Here is a 23,731-nt window from a genome sequence, read left to right as displayed (position 1 = left end):
ATGCATGCTTGTTTACAAAGATATTCGCAATATGGCATGGTTTAAGATACAGTTTCACATCTTTTCCAAACGTTAATACTATTGTTTTCGTTTCAGTGGAGAAGAAAAATGATATTTCATTTCATTTAACCCCTATTGCCTGGCTTTCGGTGACCAGCTGATCTCCCTCTCTTGTGTATTGTCATCGTTCCCCTCGAAAAATAAATTTTACGCAGTTCCGTGCGTGACAAAATTTATTTCGTGGCAAGCGAAGGGTGCCTCACACTGATAGGCAACGATTTAAGTATAGATAGATAGTGCTGCTGCAACAAGTGCCGACAAAAATACGAGAGAACCGTGTTTTTCTATTTTTCTTCCGAAACTGTCATCTTCCGTGACGATTACAAAGAGACATTTCCGAAATTGGAGTGAAAAAAAGAAGCAAATTCGACTCACTTTGTTCCGCGTGGTTGACAAACGTGGCATGAAATATTCAGAATACAAATGGCACTCTGAACTCGATCACGAATGCTCCGGTTAATAAGAAAGTTCGTAAACTCTAATGCATTTAAATTGGCTCCGTCCCGCGACTTAAGCATTCAATTACGTACATTCTGCGCATCGACGATCGCGACGTTTTCTTTGCTCGCACTCCGAACGGCAAATCGCCGCATTGCTGCTACGAATCATTTGGTAATTTTATTCTTTCGGATAAATTTGGTAAACTTAAATTGAAGAGGACGAATACTCGATTTCTTCAATTTAATAATAATAAGCTCAGACATTTATTAAGATAAATCATTTACATTTATATGATATTTAGAATCAATTTCCGCGCTGCGTCGGAATTTATTCTTTCTTCACTTTTATTTCAATTCAATTTTAATCTAAAATTTACAAATTGAAAAACGTAAATATAGCATCAACAGTTGTTTAAAATGATACCATATTTATTATTATTTACAAAAATTGACTCAATCAACAATGTTGACTTATATCAAGACAAATTCTTTTTACGATAATACGAAAAATATAGCGACTTGACCGTAAGCACCTATGCTAACGTTAGATTTTACGTCGATCTCGATTTAAGACATCTAAGACGGATAAGAACGGAACGGTAACCTGACATGCACGAATAATCGCGAAAATAGTTCCCCGACAATTCCATAGAACGATTCCATAGAACGGTGTCATCGCTCAGCCCAGCTCGTTCCCAAGTACTCCCTCCTGGTCTCCAAGAATCGCTCGGGATTTTAACGAGCGTCGACCCACCGCGTACGTAACGACGGGGCAAATGGATCGTATTTTCACTTCAGAGGAGCGGGGGCAAACGGATCGCCCGTAACATTTTGCATCCGTGTCGGTGCTGATCGCGCCGCGAATAGGTTCCGTTGGGTGGTTCGGTTCGTTTCGTGAGTCCAGTCACGTGTTCGCGTTACGTGACGACTCCTGCCTCGGGAGCTGCCTCTTCTATTCTCTCACGGTTTTCAGCCGGCGCACGGGTAATGAAGACATGCGGCCGGAAAAAGAACCGACCCTGATCCGCGACTGATTGCCACTCGATGCTCGACGAATAACACTAAGCGCGTCTACTCTTCCACACGTCGATTGTTAATTCATCCCGACGCCCGCACTTCGTTTTTATAGGAGATGTGCCAAGCGCGAGCGCCAACCTGATTTTTCTTCATCTCGTGTTCCAGTTTCCGCATTGTTCGCGTGTCCTACAAAAAAAAAATATGCGAGCAATGTGCCGAGCAATTGATATGTCTTCGTAATGAATACGCGAACGTATATTGGAAATAATTCAGATAATTCTCAGGTAATTCTATTAAATTCTTCATATTATTTTATTATCTTACATTAATGTCCTTAGTTTTGAAATAAATAATTAATTGAATTGTATACGTTTTATTGATAATATATGCAGTCGGAGTGAAAAATCTATAATTAATTATCTGCGGCTAGTTTAGAAAGGTTGATACTATCCTTAGTTTCATGAATGGCATGAATGGTATTTTCATCCACACCCTATAAAATTAGAACTATGCATCAGGGAACCCACAAGAGCGTGCGTGTATGCGTGTCGGGCCAACGCGATGTAACAAGTATATATATATATATATATATATATATATATATATATGAGCCGGCTCTTATCTACCAAGCGAGCATATATACGAAAAGTGATAAGGACCCTTCGCTCAGACTATGCAGGTGATACGTACGCCGTTAACGCGGACGATACGGCCAAGGTACCGACATTGCATCGCGGTCGCATCCACTCCCCTGGTTGTTTCTGATGATGACGGATCGCCTTTGATTACTCGGCGCAATCTATCTCATCGCTTTTCGCCCATATCGCGCGAACATACAACCAGAACATCGAGGCGCGCGCATCTCACTAACGCTCAAGTAATTACCTTTGGGCAAGTTAGTCCGCTTTAACTAGAGTAACGCTTATCGCGATCTATAGTGGGTGTCTGATGTCAGGAGGTTTTCGTTTTTTTCGATCGTCCGACGCTGCATCTTGCGACGGTGCACCTTCATTTTCAGCTCGTGCGGCAACTCTCTCGAAGAGTATCTCACATCGCACCATCTCTCTCGATTACCTTTGGCTTCCCGGCATTCATTGCCCTCGCGTTCTTCTCCCCCCTCTTTTTTTTACTTATACTGGCTTATTACTGGTTTGAGCGTGCTGTTCTTGCTTCACTTTCCACGATGCCAGCAATTCGGGGCTGTTTTAACACGCCAGTTCGACCGAGCTTTTTACAACCTGCTAAATGGCTTCGTTTCCGGGTGAGAAATCGCGCGATCGCTTTGCTCGTTTCCCACAGCGCCTTTTCACGATGTTTTTTCGAGTGAAGAGATGCCGCGAAATCATCACTTCAACGACTTTATATTTCTTTTTGAATCTCATGTGTCGCCAATCGCAACGCAAATTTAGCGACAACTTTTTTTTAGTGCTGCCTATTTACCGTAGACATTATCGCGGTGAATTTAAATTCTGTCACTGCGTTTTGATACGACGGTGGTCATTTAAATATGGGGCTTAGTAGCACACGCAAAGTTTCCGTCGCAAACTGATTTTCGCACCGACGGCAAGATGAGGGATGAAAGGTGTCTTGACGATATCGATCTCATCCTAGTCTCAATAACACGTCTATAAGTCCGATATCAAGTTAAGTCCGCGTCGGAGGATTAATTCGAGGGTTGGCGGCTGTCTAGGCACGGCCGAATACGAACATTCCGCGAAAACAACGAGGGTATATTTAAATGCTCCTCGTGCGCCGATAAGATCCGCCTGTCGTTGACTTTGATTGCACTATTATTCTCTCGGCATAAACGGCCACCCTTGGCGCGAGGGAAAATGGTAATGAGCGACCTTATAATCGTTCTTATCTGCAACGTATGCACGCGCCCACACCGGGTAGGTAGATAGAACGGCGAAAGGTATCGCAGGAAAAAGGGAATTATATCAGGAACGCGGGCGGATCGAGTATGAGAATTTTAAATGCGCCGCGTTACCAGATCCTGGCATGAATGATTCATTGATCGGGAAACGACGTTCTACATGTACTCGTCTCGGAAGCTTCCTTTACGTAACACATGGTGACCGACGACGCATGTAATTGTATATTTAATGTAATACTTAGATATCGAACAAGAGCGATCGACATTTTCCAGCCATGAAAATAATCGGATATATTTGTGCTTTAATTGTTATAAATTTCAGGAAGTCTTTTCCGTCACAAATGTATCATTGTATAAATATTTCGTTAGCTTACGATGATCAACGAAAGTGTATAAGCTGGGGCAGGTATCACTCTAAAAAGCACTCTGTTACGTGCTCGTCTTCGAGGAAACTAGTTCCAAGATTCGTCTTTTAAGATGATCTCACTGTCGCGACGTAAAACCCCGAGAGGTCAATGGTATACTCGTGCCGAGTATCTGGGCTCTTGATTGATCAAGAACGTCAGAGGACCAGTGCACGTCTACTTGCAGAGATGAAATATGTTTGCTCTATCTCTCGAGTAATCTACCGAGTGCAAAATTTAATAATTAGCACATGTATAATACAATAATGTAGAACTTAAAAATATAAATAAATTTAATTTTTCGAATTTTGAATTTTTGTTAATTTTGTATTTTAATTTACATTTAAATTTTGAAAATCTCTTAATAAACAGATTTACAAATTAATTTAAATTTAATAATATTTAACACATTACCTGCTTACAGAATACCCGTTTTAATAAAAGTATTTATTATTATATGATTATTAGAAAATATGTATTTAAAATATATATTAAGAAAAAATAATTTTGAAATACTATAGAAAATGCATAAAAAATCTTGTTCATTGTAAAAATAATTGTTATTTTATATTCAATATTTGTACTACAATATTTGTACGGAATCTGTTACGCCGTAGACGGTAGACAATCTCGTCTGATCAACGATATCCTTATACTACTGTATAAAGCAAGAGCGCAACACTGTCAATGTTCGATCTCGTACGTTTTTATTTCTCCTGCATGAAATACGTTTATGGAGTACGTATGGATAGCGTTCTGCCTTGAGTGCACGACTCATCCATCGTCGTAAGTAACTGTAAACGAGTTTTCAGAAATACATGGACATACACCCAGGAGGAGTCAGCCGATAGTTGGCACGTAATGGAATATCGAACAAGTTCGCAATAACAGTACGTAACGTTTCCTCGATGCGTCGAAACAGTCTCCGGCGGGTTGTCCCGGAAAACATTATCCTTACATAACCGTTAACGAGCACCCGCAATGTAATAGCAAAATTGCAGATTAAATTTATTACATGAGAATAACATGGAGTAGGCGGTGGATGTGAGTTCCACGGTAGCAAATCGCTCGCTTCTGATTATTACTTTTTCCACCAAGAGCGGTAATAAAATTACCGTACAGAACAATTTTTCTATAGTGTTTTAAAATAATTAACTTTCGTTATAATTCGATCTATTACTCGCATACAAGTCTTACGCGAAATATTAAAAACTTTTAAGATAAACTCGAGCGGAGGAATTAAATGGAAATAACGAATTTAGAAAGATTAATATAAGCGTTAACGCTGCAGGAATTATAAACTATAACTTTTAATAATAGAAATTGCGAAATAAATGTAGTAAAAATAATTTCGAGAATACTCGAAACGATATGCCAATGCAGGGCGATAGAAACAGTGAATTTCAACGAACCGCAATTTCAAAGTAGCAGTAATGACCTTTGGTGTACAAGTGCACTAAAGCGTCATGAAGAATTCAAAGGAAACGGATCCTGATGCAACTGCTTGAATCTACACGACAATGGTGACCGCTCGAGACAGTTTTATTCGAATCTGAGCACATCGTGTGTTACTTAAATTTTAGGTTCCCCGTGAGGAGATTCCCATTGTAGTGAGAGCACTCTTTTACCCTTTTACAATTTTGTATTTTTAGTACAATAAAATAACACATGAATTTTACATCTTTACATTTTACGATCGCTGTACAGTAACCAATTCATCAGTAATCAATTAATTAGGAAGCTTAAAACCGCAGATGACTGTTACATTGGCTTGAATGCGTTACCGATATTCGAGGTGTTTTAATGGGAAATGCTGATTACGAACTAGATCGCATTACTTTAAATTACAGCTGGATACGTGTAGGTCAATATGATTGCAGCGGTCAGGCCAATTACGCGAGTCTCCGGATAATTATGACCTATTGGTCGCTAGCTTGATTCAAATTGGTTTGCTAATCAATCACTGATCTCGATTCATAACAATACCTCTGAATTTTTAGTACCATTTTTATTGTTTCGAATATAACATTATATGATAAAGTTAATTATAGGCTATGTTCGAAATAATTTCTAAAATTGCTTCAAACTTCAATATTTTATTGTGATAGGAAATGTTCACAATAACAATTGATAGTTTTCCGTTAGTTAAGCTTATAGGCAGTTTAAGTTTCACTTATATTTAAAAATGTTATTCATTTTTCGCGAGAGACGTACGCTGTGTCGGACAACACACAAAATGATTCTTATTTGAAACTGTACAGTCGATTTGATAGTCGCGACCAACGAGTAATGCAACGTTTATCAAATTGCTTCTTTCGAGATATTCTTGATATTCGCATTTCAGAAATGATAAAAAGAAACTGAATCGATAAAAGCTACTCCATGTGTGTTCCAAATAAAAATATTTATTCAGCCAAAGAACCTGAGTCGCGTATTGAATTGAAGAAAGATTTTAGAAAAAGCTATTGTACTCATTCAATAGTAAGGAAGAACGTGAAATATAGTATTCTTTTTTGCTACTTGAAATATGTTTCTTATTATTTGATCGCTTTGAATTTCGTGTTTAAATATTTTCTCTATCGATATTTTAATACATTATTACGGTATTTAATATTATTAAATACCTTTTTTGTGTATCATTTATTATAATTATACAATTACACACATTATTTGAAAATTGTGAGCATTAATATTGATTGTCATTGCGAAAACGAATAACGATAAATATAAGCTGCAAACTACTTGCGACACTATGAACGCGTTTCTCTTCATAAAGCTTATTACGACCATAATCAAATTGTAGAAATGACTAATTAAACGTAGTCTTTTAGTTTATCGACGCGTCATTAAGACTATTATGAAAGAAAATTCAGCGAGATTATATAATGACTTTTAACGGCAACTTTAATTAGGGCCGTGGTAAATACTAGAGGGTGAATTCACCACATGTAACTTAAAACCTAAAACAATGGATGTTAAACGTCTCCTCAGAGTTTTATGGTTGACTTCAACCTAATGCACCACACTTCGCCACGCGGCGTATGCCGCGCGTTAATGGAACCACGGATTAAGAGGGTCGTAAATGTTGCCAGAGCAAGCTGCTGGTGCTGATAAATAGCTGGGAGAATGCTTCTTCTCCACGGAACAACCACAGTTCAAACAGCATCGAAGAGTGCAAATACTCGTATCGATAATTCGCATATAGTTCACGAAGCATTGCGAATGGAATAAATAAGTAATAAAATAAAAGGAATGTTGTTGAGATTATTTAAAATATTTAAAATAGTAATTGTTTTATGTGAATAATACCAGGAAAAGAAATGATAATGATTTTATTACTAGATCTATATATATATATATATATATATATATATATATATATATATATATATATATACATATATATATACACACACACACACACATAGGAGTTTTTTATATTAATATTCTTTTGTGTATAATACATTTAGTTTATAAATATATATTATATGACAATAAACTGTAAAAATTTACTGCATTATTGCAAAAGATATCATAAAAATTAATTTTTTATTATTTTATGATTTTTATGATCTTTTTATGAACTTTTTATTAAAACATTTTTTATTATAAAAGTTAATCGGATATGCTTTATGATGTGTAAGACATGTAAGATATGACGTGCGATACTGTTTCGCTAAATGAAAAAAATGGTAATGAAAACGATGGTGGTGCAAATGTTAGGCACAAATAGCTATAGCCTAGAGTTTTCCAGGATTCCCGGATAGGGCGAGAGTGGGGTTCACCCGCAAATGCGATTAGTCGCGTCGGAAAGGAGCTTTAATGAAAGTTATCCGCGCTCGTTCTCTCGTAGCGGCTCCGATACTTGCGTGAATTTAATCTGCGCCGGAACGTCTGATGAGTTCCCACCGGAAGTAACCCGGCAAAGTGGGGAAAAGCGAGGATGAGATATCGAGTAGCGAATAATTTACGGGACGCTTGAAAAAGCGCCTTGATACTCGAAAGGGGAAAGTCGAAGTAGTTCCGAAGAGTAAAATCCGGATCGAGGGTGAAGCGGATACATGTTTGGGATAAATGAACGAGTAAGGATGAGATACATTGCTGGAATGAAGATAAGTCGGATATGCACTATACTTTTGAAGGACCAATGTTACGCATATAGATATACGTATTACACCACGGGCTTCTTCCTTAACGGAGCGTCTCTCTTCTTGTATAAGTCGTGACTTTTTCCGATAGTGATTTCTTGAAGAAAATGTTCTTTCTATGATGAAAAAAATGAACGGAGACAAGTTAAATAAAAATTACAAGTATATTTCACTTTTTTCGCTTTTATCATTTCCAGATAAAGTTAGATTGAAAAAGATATATTGCTTAATATAGATGATATTTTAATGAGAAAATATATCCGGTAGTACTTAATGAGTAGTGTCTGCAGTAATTACTAGAGAATAATAGAAGCGATCGTAAAGAAAATTGATGAACGGCAAACATACGTGTATAATAAATGATGATTTATTATCGTCCACGTCGACGTACGAAATATTGTAGGTTATAATAAGTTGTTGCATTTTTATAATCCCGCACATCATGCGTGTGTTTAATAATTTATTTGGAAGGATACTGAAAACAAATGCACGATATTAATGAATATTTAAGCTTAATTTTTCTTTTAATTTGCTCATCGCAACATCGTTCGCGCACGATGGTGGAAACTGAAAGCTCACCGGAGATTTTATTGTTAATCCATGGTCGTGCGCACGCGTGTAATGCGATTGCGTATAATGGATTTAATTTTATACGCTATCAAACCACCCTCTACCTCTCTATCTCTCGTGCATTTTTTATTAAATTTTTCATCCTCTGTGCGTCGACCAAGAACCCGTTTACAGCGTTAATCGCACGTACACGTTATCACGATTATTTCTAATTTGTGAATATATTTCAAGTCAATAAGCAAAAGTACATTATCATCGCATATTAAAAATAAGACGCAACAGAAATAAGATCGACCTATCAGCGAAATATGTCGTAAATGCTAGAAATAAAAACCAACGAAAAAACGTAATGCATCGTAGTTCTCTGAGAGACGACAACTGCAATACGACGATTTCAGAGCTAAGTGGATTAAGAAAACGACATCAAGCTTGATGATCATTTCTATCTAATCTTTCCAGAATGAACCTTTTTATCTAAATGACAGTCGGAACGAATGCGTCTGATTTGATAAAATATTCCATACGGACGACGGTGTTTATTAGCCTCAACCGACAACCCAAGATTAGTCGTTCATTTTTCATTCTTTTTTCCGTTAACGATAGCGCCTGGAAGAGAAGTCCGTTCCGTTGTTACTGCCGCGCGAACGCGTAATGACGCCTTTTGAAAGCAAGGAACACAACGGGAGGTTGTTCCCTCGAGAGTCATCCAGTAAGCACATCTCGCAGATTTATCTCGATGCGTTAGAGAGTGCCGTCTGTTCTTCAGCTCCGATGGAATTGCCGATTAATGCAATCCTTTTTCCTCGACAGTCGCTGACGGCGCAGTAATTAAACCTCGTCCAAATTATGGCGACATCGCCAAGAGTTTGTTGTTGGGATATTGGTTAATATACAGCTTTTATAATGAGTATTTAATGCATCTTCTTGAGGTTAATAGAAGATTACTGGTAATATACGTTGCCGATATTAATATTAATTTAACATAGTTGAACTTTCGATGGGATATCCCTCTCTCTCTCTCTCTCTCTCTCTCTTTCTCTCTCTCTCTCTCTCTCTTCTCTTTTCTGCTTCAAGTATTAATTTTCATTAACAATTCGCTATCCAAGCTGTTTTAATCATGGTAACGCTTTTATGATAAAGCGAGAAATTACAATCGTGAATCCATAATTATAGAATCGCATTTTAATGAAAATGAATTATTGCATTATATATGTGAAAAATGGTATTTTTTACAGGATTAATGAAAATATTTTTCTGTAATCATATAAGAAGCAAAAGTTTTACTTTTGTACGTATTTCTCATTAGTTAAAATTTAAACTATTTGAAAAAAGGTTACTTGAGTTTTTATATTCACAGGTCTTTTCGATATGCTCCACCGACTTAAGCACTAAAGTAGAAAAAAGAAGAAACGCCTGGGAACGATAGGATTGAGAACTATTCAGTCGTAATTAAACATTAATCGGAGCTTACTCAGGATCGTATTTGAGTTTTTGTTACATTTGATCGCCACAACAGAGTGTGTCTTGTGAGAAAATAAATAACATAGAGAGCCACAGCAATTCCTCGCAAGAGCCATATAAAATTAAACGTCTTAACGAACGGCGGCGCAGCTTCCTCCTCTCTTTTCTTCTTACTTCTTCCGCTCACCTCTTGTTTCTCGGCAGTATATTTTCACTTGGAATCTTACGAGGCTCGTGATAAATGCGAATCGTAAAACGGCAAGAGCAGATCTGGAGACGTAATTAAGAAACGAGAAACAGTTTCGGCGTAAGAAGAGCACGGCGTGGCACATAAATCTGCTTTTCAAATTAAATTTAGCTTTACAAATCCGCCGTGTCCGACGGTAAAAGTTACTCCGTGAAACGACGAACGTAAGATAAACCCTTTTTCTATGCTAATCATAGTTGAGAGTGGTTTCCATGTCGCCGGTGAGAATATGAAATATGTAATTTCACTCGAAATTATCATAATTTATTTCGCATAAATCCATATTATTCAATCTAATTTTATAATAATTTTGACACGCGTTGCCTAAACTTTCGCGAATGAAATAGAATATAAAATTTAAAAAAAATTATCACAAACGGCAAGCATTTCCAGCAAGCATTCTCAGTGAATAGAAAATATTGGGATGTTTCCTAATCATTATATATGTACAATACTTCAATATGTTTTCAATATTAATGAGAATCAATATTAATGAGAAAAATTCTAATACAAAAATATAATAATTTTATAAATGATCAAAATTGACGATGTTCGGATCATAAAATTAATAGTCCGATTTATAACTGCAGCTATACATATATGACAATATCATTTTATCCTCTTTTAAATGACATAAAATCAAATTATCAATAAGCACGGTTGAATAGTCTTCGAAAGATTAACACGGAATTGACGCATACAAAATACAATAATTGTTTAATCATATTATGTGTATATTAAATGATTTAGTTAAAATATGTTATGTGACATTCTTTCTTCTATTTACGTTTAATAATATAATGTATTATATATTAAAGATATTTTTGAATATTTTTAGTTTTTATCTCAACTTTTTACTCTTTATCTTATTAAACATGTAGTACATACATGCATATATTACCATGATAAGACTGTATCGTGATGTATTTGACATAATTATTTGAAATGCGAAACGCGGAAGAGCAGTTTTTGTCATATGTTCATTTTTCGTAGAGTTGTTTGTAGCTTTTTAAAAATCCGACGTGTGCGTATGATATATAAACAACGTCACGTATATTTTTGCTTATAATTCGTTATCTCAGGTGGCAAGTTACCAAAAAGAAAATGTAAAAACATGTATCATATAAACCGTTGAAACATAATATTACTAAACATATATATCATTACTAAACATATATATGCATTGACTAAATTTTTTTATAGATCGAGATTGCAAGTCGAAATAATCATCAGTCATCAACTTTTGCGCAAAAAAGGTCTTCAGAATGATCTTTGTCTCATTTAAAATTATCGTAATTGAATGAATGCGTGAATGCTCTGAAGCAATTAATTTGCAAAATATTATTAAATAATTATATAATGTCTCAAGAATTGTTTTTTATAAAGTAAAAATCACTGCATGTCAAAATATTAATTGTACATCGATTATAATATCTTAGCTCAAAATAAACTAAAGTAACGATATAGATTTGCAAACAATTAATTCATCAATATCAACTCGACATATATTTCGAGTAAAAAATATATTTTAACTTTGCTATTTCAAAGCCTTATTAAAAAAAAAATCATGCTGTATTTTTTTCTCCAACCCTTAATTGACATTCTAAACGATTCTGATGTTTCATTAACCTTGATTACATTGTCCAAGTATGGCGTCAAAGCTCCATCTCTAGTTGTGACAAACTGCTATACACGAGTGCTTTCCGCCCGAAAAGTAATTCAACCGCAGTGCCTAATTTCGCAGTTAAATGAAATTTTACTTGAGTGCTTTGTCCATGGAGCTTGTGGCGAGATGAAACACTGTGACTCGGAGCGCACCGGCGAATGGAGGAAGATTGTTAATACTGATTTCACTGTTCAGCATGTGCTCCAACGTAGTAAGAGCGTTATACTTGTCGGTCATACGATTCACTGATAATTACCAAAAGCACCATCTCTCGTTCGTCCAGCTTGATTGCATCATGAAATATATGCGTTAAATCTTGCAAGAGTGGAGATTGAATTATTTAACATATAAGTACTTATAGTACCAAAGTCTGCTCGTTACCTTCGTCAACCTGCAAATTGGATTTGACATTACGTTTAAGTATATCAGATAATTAAACATAGTTTGCACGCGCACTAAGTTTCCGTACGGTTTCAGAGTATTATATCAATATGAAAATATTATTATAATGACCTGATTTTTATTCCCTAAATCTTCTTAGATCTCCGAAAAGGCAAATACCTTCTAATAAATTTTATACATATTTTATTTTGTGCTAATTTAATTATCAATTTTTTCTCCAATTTAATAGTTGTGTTTTAACAAAACATTTTTTACAACATTTCTAAAGTAAATTATTTTGGAACATCAAGTACGAAAAGAGAAAGAGTGTTCCTTATGTAATTAGTGCAATGTTGGTTTTTCTGTCGCATATTTACGAGTGTAGTGGTTTTTACTACAGTAACTCGGCTAAAACTCAAAATAAATATGTAAGAGAACAAGAGTGTTAATTGTTTGCTAGCCACTTCTTGCGCATTATTTACATTTATATCGATTTTCCTTTCGGCGTTTGTCACAGCCTTCGGTAACTCGGATTAGGTGCCGCTACTAACTCCGAAACAAACATTTGCTTATCGTTATCCGCGGATGAGTTTCTCGAAATAATACGAAGTGAAATAATCATTGAAAGACCTCCGAAATACTACTCCGTCAAAAGCTGCATAGAATTCAAATGTTGAGTAAGCGAAGCCCACGAGTTATCTACCGCTTTAGATATTAATTGGAGCAGCACAGTTTCAACAGTCCTCCCCATATTCCAGTTGATGCATTATAGTCTGCTCATTTATACAGATACTTATGACAATGTGATATACGTGATTACTTCGGCAATGCAACACGCGCGCGCAGTTATTGCCTATCTATGTCATGTATAGATATAGGAATTTCGATATATATGTCAATCGAGGTCCGATATATGCGTGTACGTGATTGACCTATTGTATTAATCAAATACTGATGGAATTACCGTACTGTTTGTACGAGTATCTATTGCAGATTCATATATGTTTCACTGATAGTGGAACCGCTAATCAAACCCATGTTGGCTCATCAAAACCATTGCAGAAGATTACGGTACGTTGCAACGAAAGAGATAAAATTGCAATAAATTTTTAGATAGATTTATTTTTTACGATATAATTTATAAAATTTTCCAAGTATGTTTTCACGTTATTTTATCGATAATTCTTTCTTTTATATATGTTCTGACATTGAATATATATTTGTTATATTCAAAATAAAATGTGTTATAATGTGTAATAAATATAATATTATATTATATGTTATATTATGTGTGTTATAATATAATATAATATTATAACACACATAATATAACATATAATATAATATTATATTTATTCGAGCAAACAAAAGATTATAAAATACTCCTAATCCTATTTAGAAATACAATTGTATATTTAAAATGAATAGGCTAGTCGATGCAAGTTTACTTCGGATAAATAATCTGTTAATCCATCGATTGAGCGGTGATGTATCATATTTATTGTTTAACACTTACTTTAATATTTTAATATATTTTTGATACTTTTATGTTCGATCTATTGAATCGCTACTGTGCGAAAAAAATTCAGCGCGAACTCGGAAATTAAATATAAAAAAAAAAACCACGTTATATCTAATTTGTGAAACGGAACGTATGATCATATGTCATGTAACAGAGTCTATTGACTTTCCAATTGGATGCATGCCTCGTTGATGGAGCTACTGTACTGCTGTAATACGTCGCTACTAATACGGCTGCATCGCGATATGACGCACGTTGGAACTGTCATTAAATTTATTAATTCCCATATAATGAACTGCATCGTATATAATGCCCGACAGCGTTAATAATTACATTTGCGATGGAAATTATTGCTTGGTAACGGAAAGTTTCCTCCTAGCGCTTTGTTATATGAAGATAATAATTATGGAAATAATTATACAGGCTGAACTTCACATATTGACTATCGAATACGTTGCGAGCGTGTATGAGTTTAAAGTATTCTATATATGTAAGAATATCACAAAAAAATATACTTTAAATACTGTAAAGATACTTACTTCTTTTATCGATTGTTGATCCTTCAATGTGCTGTGAAAATTATTTTAAATTGTTTCCTCTATGCTTATTATAATTTTATTATATCTTGTTTTATTATAATTAATGTAAAACATTTAATTATTATGATTAAATTGTAAATCCACTTTAATATTATTAATTTACTAACTTACAAGAACAACAAATTGTTATGTGCACTTTTGCAGTTACAAATGCAAAGTGCGAACTCTTGAGGTTTAAAAAACAAAAGAGATGTTGCGGAGGAGATGAAATTTAACGCATAACGGTTTGTATAACAAAGTAGCGAAAAGTAAGGCGTGAAAGAATCTTTTCTACTAAAAGGAGGTAATTAGCGCTTCTTAACTCAAGTATTAATTAAAATTGTTCTTTCAAAACATGACATCAAGAGTAATCAAGAGATAAGAAAAATCGCGTCGGTTAACGAATTATTAAGACAATACCGTGAAAACTCATAATTGTTAAAAGATCTCATATAAAAATTCATTGAAACAAAAGAATATGGCTAAGACCTTCGTAATCCGTCACTTACTTCTGAGTATTTTTTTTCTTCTTTTATTAAATGCGTACAATGGCAAGTAAAATTTTCCGCCACAATTTGCAATGCTAATTCGGCGAAAATGTACAAGAAAAAGCTTATGAAAAAGGATATCTATAGAGAATGACAAGTAACACTTAATCTACGTTTTTCCAATCGTTTTCCCTATTTGCTTAGCCGCGTACATATCTCTACGTTTATAAAAACGTATCTCACGTATTATGAGATCTTCGAAGTCCGAAACAACAAATTTCGGCGCCATTTAAGCTAATTGAAAAACTGACACCGAAATCTTTTTACAGTCAGGTTTCTAATTTAATATATACAACAACCAGAGGACCGTTTATTGTGTGCATATCAATTCAGCATATCAATTATTTAAAATGAGTTATTTCCATTGGACCAACGCGCTGCAATTACATGGTCCCACTGATAGAAGAAACGGTCTTGGGCGCTAATAACGACAAGGATATCACCGAGGATATCAAAGTCATTTTATGTTTTTGTGAATGGTCCTGAAGAAGCGAGGTACATTTCCGGCGTAACAATACTGCCAAGCTCACTGCAGAGGCACAATGCCAGTCCCCTTTTACGGCGGAAAACGAAACAGTCGAGATCGTCCCGGCGCAACGTGTTCGAATCCCCAAGAGCTAATGCACTTTCGAACAATACGTTTTTACCGGTAGCTATAACGAGGATAAAATCTGCTTCGAAGTCCGGCCATTATAAGTTCGGCGAATAAACCTGCTTTCTTTTTGCAGATACGTCACGCCGCCGCGAGCCCGGAAAAGCCCCGTTATATTTGCGTATCTGCATGAAAGTCATCGTTTTCTCGCGCACAAGTTTCCAAGTTTCAAATTCTCTACGTTTCGCAGACCGTCAGCGCGTCTATCCTTACTTTCAAACTTGAACAGATTTTATCGTCTGATATGTACTAGACACGCGTTTATTCGTCTTCGAATGTATTAGCCATATAATACGATATACATATTTGTAAAACATTTTCTCTTATATTAATTACATTATCCGAGATTTATTTTCTTTTATTTTTTTAAAGTACAACACGCGTCAATCTTTATATTTTAACATTTCACAACCGTAAAATTTCAACGTTTCAACGTTTTAATATTCCAGGATTGCAAAATTATGCTTGTTGATTTGAAAAATTTTTGAAAAATAAAATATCAAGATCTAGATTTTGCTAAAGTAGGTCAAAGCAATTTGATCCAGTCCAATAAATATTCCCGGAATATTATATTCGCGAGTTAAAATTAATCTATGGCATTTTTTTAGTTTCACTCGTCCTTGTTAGAATTATTCGTATTAAAATATCAAACTTTTCATATCTCATTGAGAAGAATTTTATAAAATTTCGAAAAACTATAATCATAGTTTTTTTCTGTCAAATATATTTGTAACTAATAAAATTTTATTTTTCCCTAGAAAAAGAGAGCCTTCAATTTGTTTTTTTTACAATTAATAACAAGACAACAAGATTATATGGGAATATATAGTATCAAAACTAATTGTGACAAAAGTTTTATTGACAATTGCAAGTGGAGTATACGTTTGCGTTTTACCAAGCGCATTTAATAATTGACTGCAGTAATGAATACTCAATGTTTAATACTTTCCGAAAACAATAGAAAACAGTTAACTTTACTAAATATAAGATCTTGTATCATGTTTGGATATTTTTTTTCCACTTAATATCAATAAATTTCAATATTTTATGCGATGTTACGTTCATTTTTTTTATGCTCAGTGAATCAACTTCCTTTATTAGTTTTCTATATTTTTCATTGCGCGGGGATGTTTTCCTTTAATTTATTTAATATCGAAAAATATCGTCTTCAAAGCGGATTCTTTCAAAGCGGTAACAATGTACTTTTCCTATTTTCGCTTCTTCTTTCGTAAATATCATTTCAGAAATGTGTTTGTTGGCTCGTTTTTAGGTCACGCGTTATATTAGTATGGTATTTGTGAAAATGTTCTTTCTTTGCAGACGATTTTTATTTCGGAAAGTGAGGAAAGATTCCAGACGGCGAAAACGGACTTGTGACTCTTGGCCAGAAAAGAAAAGGACTTCGTACTTGTTTCCGTAGTAGGGCACTAAACGTTGTTCTCTTTCGCAAAATGACAACGACCTTGAAAGTATCGTGAAAGTTTCAATTTCAGTGAATTCATTCAACTATAATCATATTTAAGAATTATTATAGACAAGTTCTCGCTCACCGATTATAAGGAAAGAATCGGCGATTAAGAATATCGTTGCATAATTTAATATTTCTGCTAATAAAAAATATTTTTAATTTGTATCAAACCTTTAATCATTTAAGCTAAATTTTCGTTCGCACATTTTACCACATAATCACACAAAACTAAATATATGAGTTTCGACAATTTATCCATTTGCGATACATTTAGTCTAATATATATTTTAATTCGCGTCTTCCAAGCGATAATGTAACAATTGGATTTTCCGTAATGTGCGGCTGCGTCCCAATCAATTTAACGTTGTAACGACGGTAATAGGAGACACGTGTTGACGTCGCGATGCAAATCTACGGTGAGATATTCCGTTACTTTCGCGAGAAACGCACGTGTCGAATGCGCGTCGCAGTGAGTTGAATCCTTGGAGACAAAACCGCGAAATAGAATCTCCGCCCGATGGTTTCGTGGGAGTTAGGCGACCGCGCTTGCTTTCGCGCGTATTCAACCCGGAGTGCATAACGTCGGCTAGAATATCATCCGAAGAAGTAGGACGACCGGAAGCAGCGTCGCGGCTATTCTGTCGCCTCTACCGTGATGCATTGCCGCTGGGTGTTCTTCTGAAACAAACGCCGTGCTATAATACCGTTTTGCTCGAGCGGTTCTTAGCAGGTGGTATTTAGAGCGACATTTCCGTGGAGGTGAGCGCGAGCTCTCGCTTTGGGCAAAGGCGCTCCTCTTGACGGTTACTAGCTAAGTATTTCTGGGGTGAGATTGTGTCTTTCTCAAAGAAATAATTTAAATATTTTAAAAGCTATTTTCCTTAAGTAATTCGTCATTTTCAAGAAAAGTAACTTTGATTTTTTTCCGCCCATGATATAATTGACCGAGTGATATGATATAATTTTCGCAGCAAATAAAAATAGAAATTATTATTTCTATTTTAAATAGAATTGTTATTTGGCTCATATCTATTAATTGCACCAATTGCAGATTTTTTAGTGAGTTCGCCCTTTTAAAAAAACGTTTCACTCGAGTTCAGACGGATAATACGCAAAAGCTTGCACGTAGAGCTTGTGCTTCTAAGCGAAATTGACATTTTTCTTTTACCATTGACTATGTGGACCCGTACGCTGTTAGGATGAGTGTTATTGGGTGAGCACGTGTAAAGACCGGAATCTCTTTCGACTGCCTTCTGAATGAGTAAACGGCTTGAAGTCACGGGTCCCTTTTCCGTTACTAAGCTGATGCCACCCCTCGGCGAGTCGAAGTTAATCACCTGCGGAAAAAGGATATAAAAAGCACGTCGGGTTACTTTCCTCTGACGTGACCAAGTACGGATGGGGCTATTTTGCGGAAAAAGAAGCAGGAAGTGTCGACGGAACATGTTCCCTGCAATGACAGAAATCTTCTTTTCTAGGATTTTTTTCTAGATGTTCACTTCCTTACCTTTGCCATTCCAATATAAAATACGTTCATATAACAGGTAATTGCAATTTTGAAAATATCAAGAGTACTAATTAAAGTTTGTACAACATGCTTTATGTTTCGTATATTTTTTTAAATATTAAATGTTTGTATAAGTTTAAAATATTTGTAATTTGTAACAATTATTTAAAATATGAAAACAATTGATATTAATTTAGAGAATAAATATAGAGAACCTCATTTTCGAGAATTAGTTATGTCTATTATTCTTTTGTTTTCTATATTTTTTATAAACCAACGCAATAAATCATCACAAGTTTGTTTTTCAAATTTTATTTAGTTTTATTACAACATAATAATGCTATATTTTGCAATAATTGATAATTCATAGTCCAATTGATGGTTACACAAATTGTTATATGTTTGTTTTATAAGTTTCATTACTACACAATTTATTATGTTCCTGAATTAATCATATTTAATCCTCATATAATTATATTTAATTAATATCTGCAACAATTGCGGTCATAATTGTTCGATTTATGCACACATATACATATAGATATGTATACATTTATAAAAAAATTAATAATAATTTTGATTCGGAAAAAATCATATTATATAAATATAAAATATATATAAAACAAAAATTTGATTTTTAAATAAAAATTAAATTTAAATAAATAAAGAATTATACATTGACAACGTTACAATTATATATGGCGACTTTCTACATTTATTTTTTTTCTATGCATCTACTTAATTGACATCTCATGATTGCCACGAACAGTAGCGATATAATCACGCGTAATTAACCGAGTTAAAAGTTAATTGCTTGCTTGTGGAAGCAGACAGAGACAGATGTTTCATCTGTCCGTGACTAGACAGGGCTTAAGGCACTTTGTGAGAATGGAAGAGAAGTGTCAACTGTAGGTTTCCTTGTTTTCCTTGAATGATAGAAAGCATTTTGGGACAAGTTTCCCGAAAGTACAACTTAAAGCAACATCTACGCAACCATCTTGGTTCCATTTGTATCCGCGTTCACTGAAATAAATGCGACGAGATTCTTAAACTCAAATGAAACTGACATAACGTTATGAGAACATTCTCCTGCTTATAATTAATAACAGGACCGTCTTCAGAGTCTTCTCGAGAAACTTTGTAATATTGTTAAATAAATGAATCGTCTTGCGGTGTGGAGAGAGAAACTTTATGTTTAATGGAAATCGCCGTGGCTTAATGAGAATCACGTTTAAAAAGGAGCGTTGTCATCGAAACATACGAATCCTTTAATTATAATTTTCGCATTGTTCGAACGGAAATACATCATCTCGTCGAGAAAGCAAGCCGCTGTTGGTATCTTTCATAAATATCGCACGCTCGAAGGAAGCACGCTACCAACGATAATCGATATACGCGCCAGGTCGATAGAAGCGCGTACATACACAGCTACAGGCTTTTTTAACAACCGCGAGAAACATGAAAAATGTTTCTGTTTGTATTGGTATCCGCATCCACAAAACCAGCAATCATTATGAAATTTAGATTGGGCTTTGGTTGAAAGCATCTTTCATGACGCGAACTTCAAACTTGATGGTAGCGATGACAAATGATTTTCAGCAAACGATAAGGACCTCATTCGCAAGTCATAAAAATCATAAGACTTACCTGATGATTGTGACTCCAAATTATCGTTGACGGTGGTTCGGGCGCGTATCTTACGTAGCATGTCAAATTTATCGTGCTGTCCTTGTTGATGAACAGGTCTGGACCGCCGGTTATTTCCGTCACGGGCTCTGCAACGAGAAAAAAATTGCGTACACAATTTTCAACTTTTTGTTGAGTTTCTTACTTTTCAAACATCGTTCATTTATGCTATTTTATCTGTCGCAAGCTATGTTTTTAATTACAAACAAAAATGTCTGGAAATTCACTGTAATGCGCGTTCTTCCTATTATAATTATAATAACAATATGAATTCCTCTATAACTTTCCTATTGAAGATACGAGATTGTCCCGTATTCTTCGTCCCGTATTTTTCCGAACGACCGTTCAAAAGAGAGCAAAAAGTCAGCAGCCGAAATGAAATGCAATAACCGCGCACGGGAGAAAGCGGTCGCTCGGCATTATACTCACATTATTTCGCGGAAAACAGGTTCGGCCCCGAAGGAAGTACCGACGGAATCAATTCCGGATGACTGGGAGTTTCCGTTCGAGAGATTCGCTTTGTATGCGATTGAGGAGAAATCATTGAACCACAAAATATACGGATTCTTTTGAAGTGTGCGCTTCACACTCAAATCGATTAGAGCATATCGATATTTTCATCGCCAGTCGCGGCCGATATCTCGAGGCGTTAAGAATCCGCTTAATTTTCGCGAGGGGGATACCCCACGAAACGGGGTAACCCGAACGTGTTCGGAATTTTTGTCTCGCGCTCCCGTGCTCGTAAGAATCAATGACCGTGCAGAAAACGTACACGGACGAAAGCATATTTCTTCCCTTTCCTCCCTCCCGCACTTTCCATTAAATCTTGTTGGTGGAAATACCACCTCGGCGAATCTCCGCGTCCGCGGTACACAGGATCGTTACAGTCCGTCGGCTGGGATTCTCCAAGTTTCTCGGATTCCCATTGGTGGATCTCAATTATCTGACAAACCAGTTTCGAGACTTCCACCGTCGTTTGCTGACCGACTTGCGAGCGGGCGGTCTGCGGCAGCACAGAGAGATCTTCATTTCCACGCCAGGAATGCCAAAAGCGAACGCGAATATCGTAGGCGGCAAACAGCTATTATTGTTTCATGAGATTCACGGCCTTTGTTGCTCGCATTCGCCGACATTTATTCTCACCCCTCCCCGAAGCGATAATTATCCAACTCTTCAATAGAGTAAAATATGAACAGATTAACCGATCGTATCGCAAAGAGAGTCTCTTCCTTTATCGTTATCGCGGCACATTATTCCGGGTAATAACGTTTTGCAGCACACGTTTTACCATTCGATGGCTTACCGCGTTGCGCGCAATTTGTAAGCTTACAATGCACGGTGTCGTTAAATGAAATCGCTCGTACGACATCCATTTCGAAACCTTACACGTTCACCTCTTCAGATTGCTTCCTTACTCTCTGTTTGTTCGTCTTATTTTTATAAAAAAATCTTAATCTTAATTTCGTTAAAAATGTAAACATTATTTCGTGTATTTTTCGACGCTTTTGAGATAGATACTTTTCAGTACAAAAATTAGCTTTCGCATAAAGAAGATTAATTATATCAAGTTTATAAATACACAAATAATAATTTCTGAACATAATTTTCTTGGGCACATTGCTCGTGCAGACTTTGGCAAAGTATCGTCGTCATTGAACAAAATTACGGATCACAGAGAGCGCACATTTGCCTCGCCGCTTGAAAGTTAGAGAGAGCACAGGCATCGTTAAGATATAATGTTAACGAGAACACGAAGATTAGCTTCAAATGAGGACGTTTTTGCAATGTTAACGATGTCGCCGAAATTAAGATCCCACGATGTTCCAGAGTTTCCAGAGTTTGACGCGCTGCTCGATTGTACGATATAACCAGGACTTTCATCAGTGGACAGTGTTCTGGTCAGGCTCCACAAATAAGAGAATTTCATTACCTTCTCGGAGACCCTTAAACGACTGGACGAATGCTCCTTGTGAACATTTCGCGAAGAGAAATGCGGAACATCGTTCGTTTTATGATGCGCTGCACGTATCTTGAAAATTCAACGATGTTCTTCGTAAACGATAGTGCCTATTAAAAGGAACAATTATTTCGAGAGTCCGATCTAATTTCGATCTAATTGAGCAAGTCCGAGAATTTGTCCGCCGATCTTCATTCTTCGTCGAAATATTTCTACGCGAACAAGTGGAAAATACGAATCGTTCTTATTGATATTTATTTAATTTCTAATTTATAAAAGTTGCAATTGTAAATTATATATTAATAAAACTAAAAATAATGTAAATATTTTCAAAAATTCTATAATTTTATAATATTAAATATTTCAAAAATTATTAAACAATACTATCACTATTAAACAACAAACCAGTCGATATCAGTTTCATAATAATTATGGATTGTATTTGATATTATAATAATTATTATACATTAACTTGTAATTAAATGAAATTAATCAAATAAAGTTAAATAACAAATACTATTACGCTTTTTTTTTTAATTTCGTTAACCAAACAATGTGCTAGCAATGTGCAGTGAAGCAGTTAGTTTATTGACATAAGTGTATTCATAGTTATGCAAAAAAGACATATCCGGCGCCGAGAATACCCTTAGTAAGATTTTTTTTTAGGTGCACGCAACATCTCTTTATTTTTTCTGATCGTAAGGTGACATACCCCTAAATTTTCGAGGAGGGTCAGAATCGAATTGACTGCTACGCCTTTAACCGAGCCATCGATCCCCCATCTTTGATCGATCATTGTGTTGGCACACCCCCATGTGGAGGGTGAGTTGAAATAAATCGAGGGTGGACGCGTACGTGGCTCGACCGCGACTTCGTCTGCAATTGAATCACCACTCTGCCACGTTGCTCGCAAAAAAATCTAACAAGCTTGGAAGATAGTAAATTGACGTTCCCTCTGCAAAATACGTTCGAGTAAAGACGCGAACTTTCTCTCTCCCGAAAGTAAATTGCCGGTCGTTCGGTACTACCATCGCTCCCTGTATCGTTACCAGATGGCTTGTTACTCTTTGACGTTCGTTTGAAAAAAATGCTCCCTCGTTTTGTTTTCGTGACTTGCAGTTCAACATGTAACTCGCAGAGGTTTCGATCCATGCATGATATATCTTAATTTTATCATATATCTTATTTACCTTGATTGTTTATTAGACATACGATAGACATTGTTGTCGTATCGCTTCAAACATATCGTTTTGCAAAGGGACAATGTAGTCGTTCTCATTCCTATTTCCTTCAATATTAATCTTCTCGGTCAACGTAAAACAAGCTCGCTCGATAAATCACGTCGTTGCAGCGAGGCCACTGCATTTCAGGAGCGCAGTCGCAGCCCATTTTTCGTAACGCCACTCGAGACCGGTGTCCATACGTTCAGGGAGTGATCAGGGACATTAACTTGACAGACATATGCAGCTGACGGTATCGGGGATAAGTTAACGGCGGGACAAGTCCGGTACGGTTGTGTGCAACCGCTGAATGTATTACCGCC

The 23,731-nt window shown here is 35.8% G+C and overlaps 1 protein-coding gene across 10 annotated transcripts in view; it reads right to left on the bottom strand.

Annotated features, from left to right (window-relative positions):
• Positions 1-821: 821 nt before the first annotated feature.
• Positions 822-23,731, bottom strand: part of LOC105432608 (zwei Ig domain protein zig-8) — a 68,828-nt gene continuing 45,918 nt past the window's right edge. For 8 of the 10 annotated variants that reach the window (XM_011647486.2, XM_011647488.2, XM_011647487.2 and 5 more), the window contains 3 exons: positions 20,193-20,320; positions 18,207-18,375; positions 13,605-17,716 (listed from right to left, as the gene is read on the bottom strand). In XM_011647486.2, the coding sequence (XP_011645788.2) occupies positions 17,625-17,716; positions 18,207-18,375; positions 20,193-20,320 (389 nt within the window). In that variant the 3' untranslated portion in view covers positions 13,605-17,624. Of the gene's footprint in view, positions 1,704-13,604; positions 17,717-18,206; positions 18,376-20,192; positions 20,321-23,731 lie in introns of those variants that run through there. The other 2 variants (XM_089070489.1, XM_011647492.2) reach the window with 2 other exon arrangements.

Source organism: Pogonomyrmex barbatus, unplaced genomic scaffold (genome assembly GCF_055798465.1).
Source record: "Pogonomyrmex barbatus isolate J1 unplaced genomic scaffold, ASM5579846v1 scaffold10, whole genome shotgun sequence".
Taxonomy (NCBI): Eukaryota; Metazoa; Arthropoda; class Insecta; order Hymenoptera; family Formicidae; genus Pogonomyrmex; species Pogonomyrmex barbatus.
The sequence above is the reverse complement of the archived record's forward strand: the minus strand, read 5'-3'. Positions and strand labels throughout refer to the sequence as shown.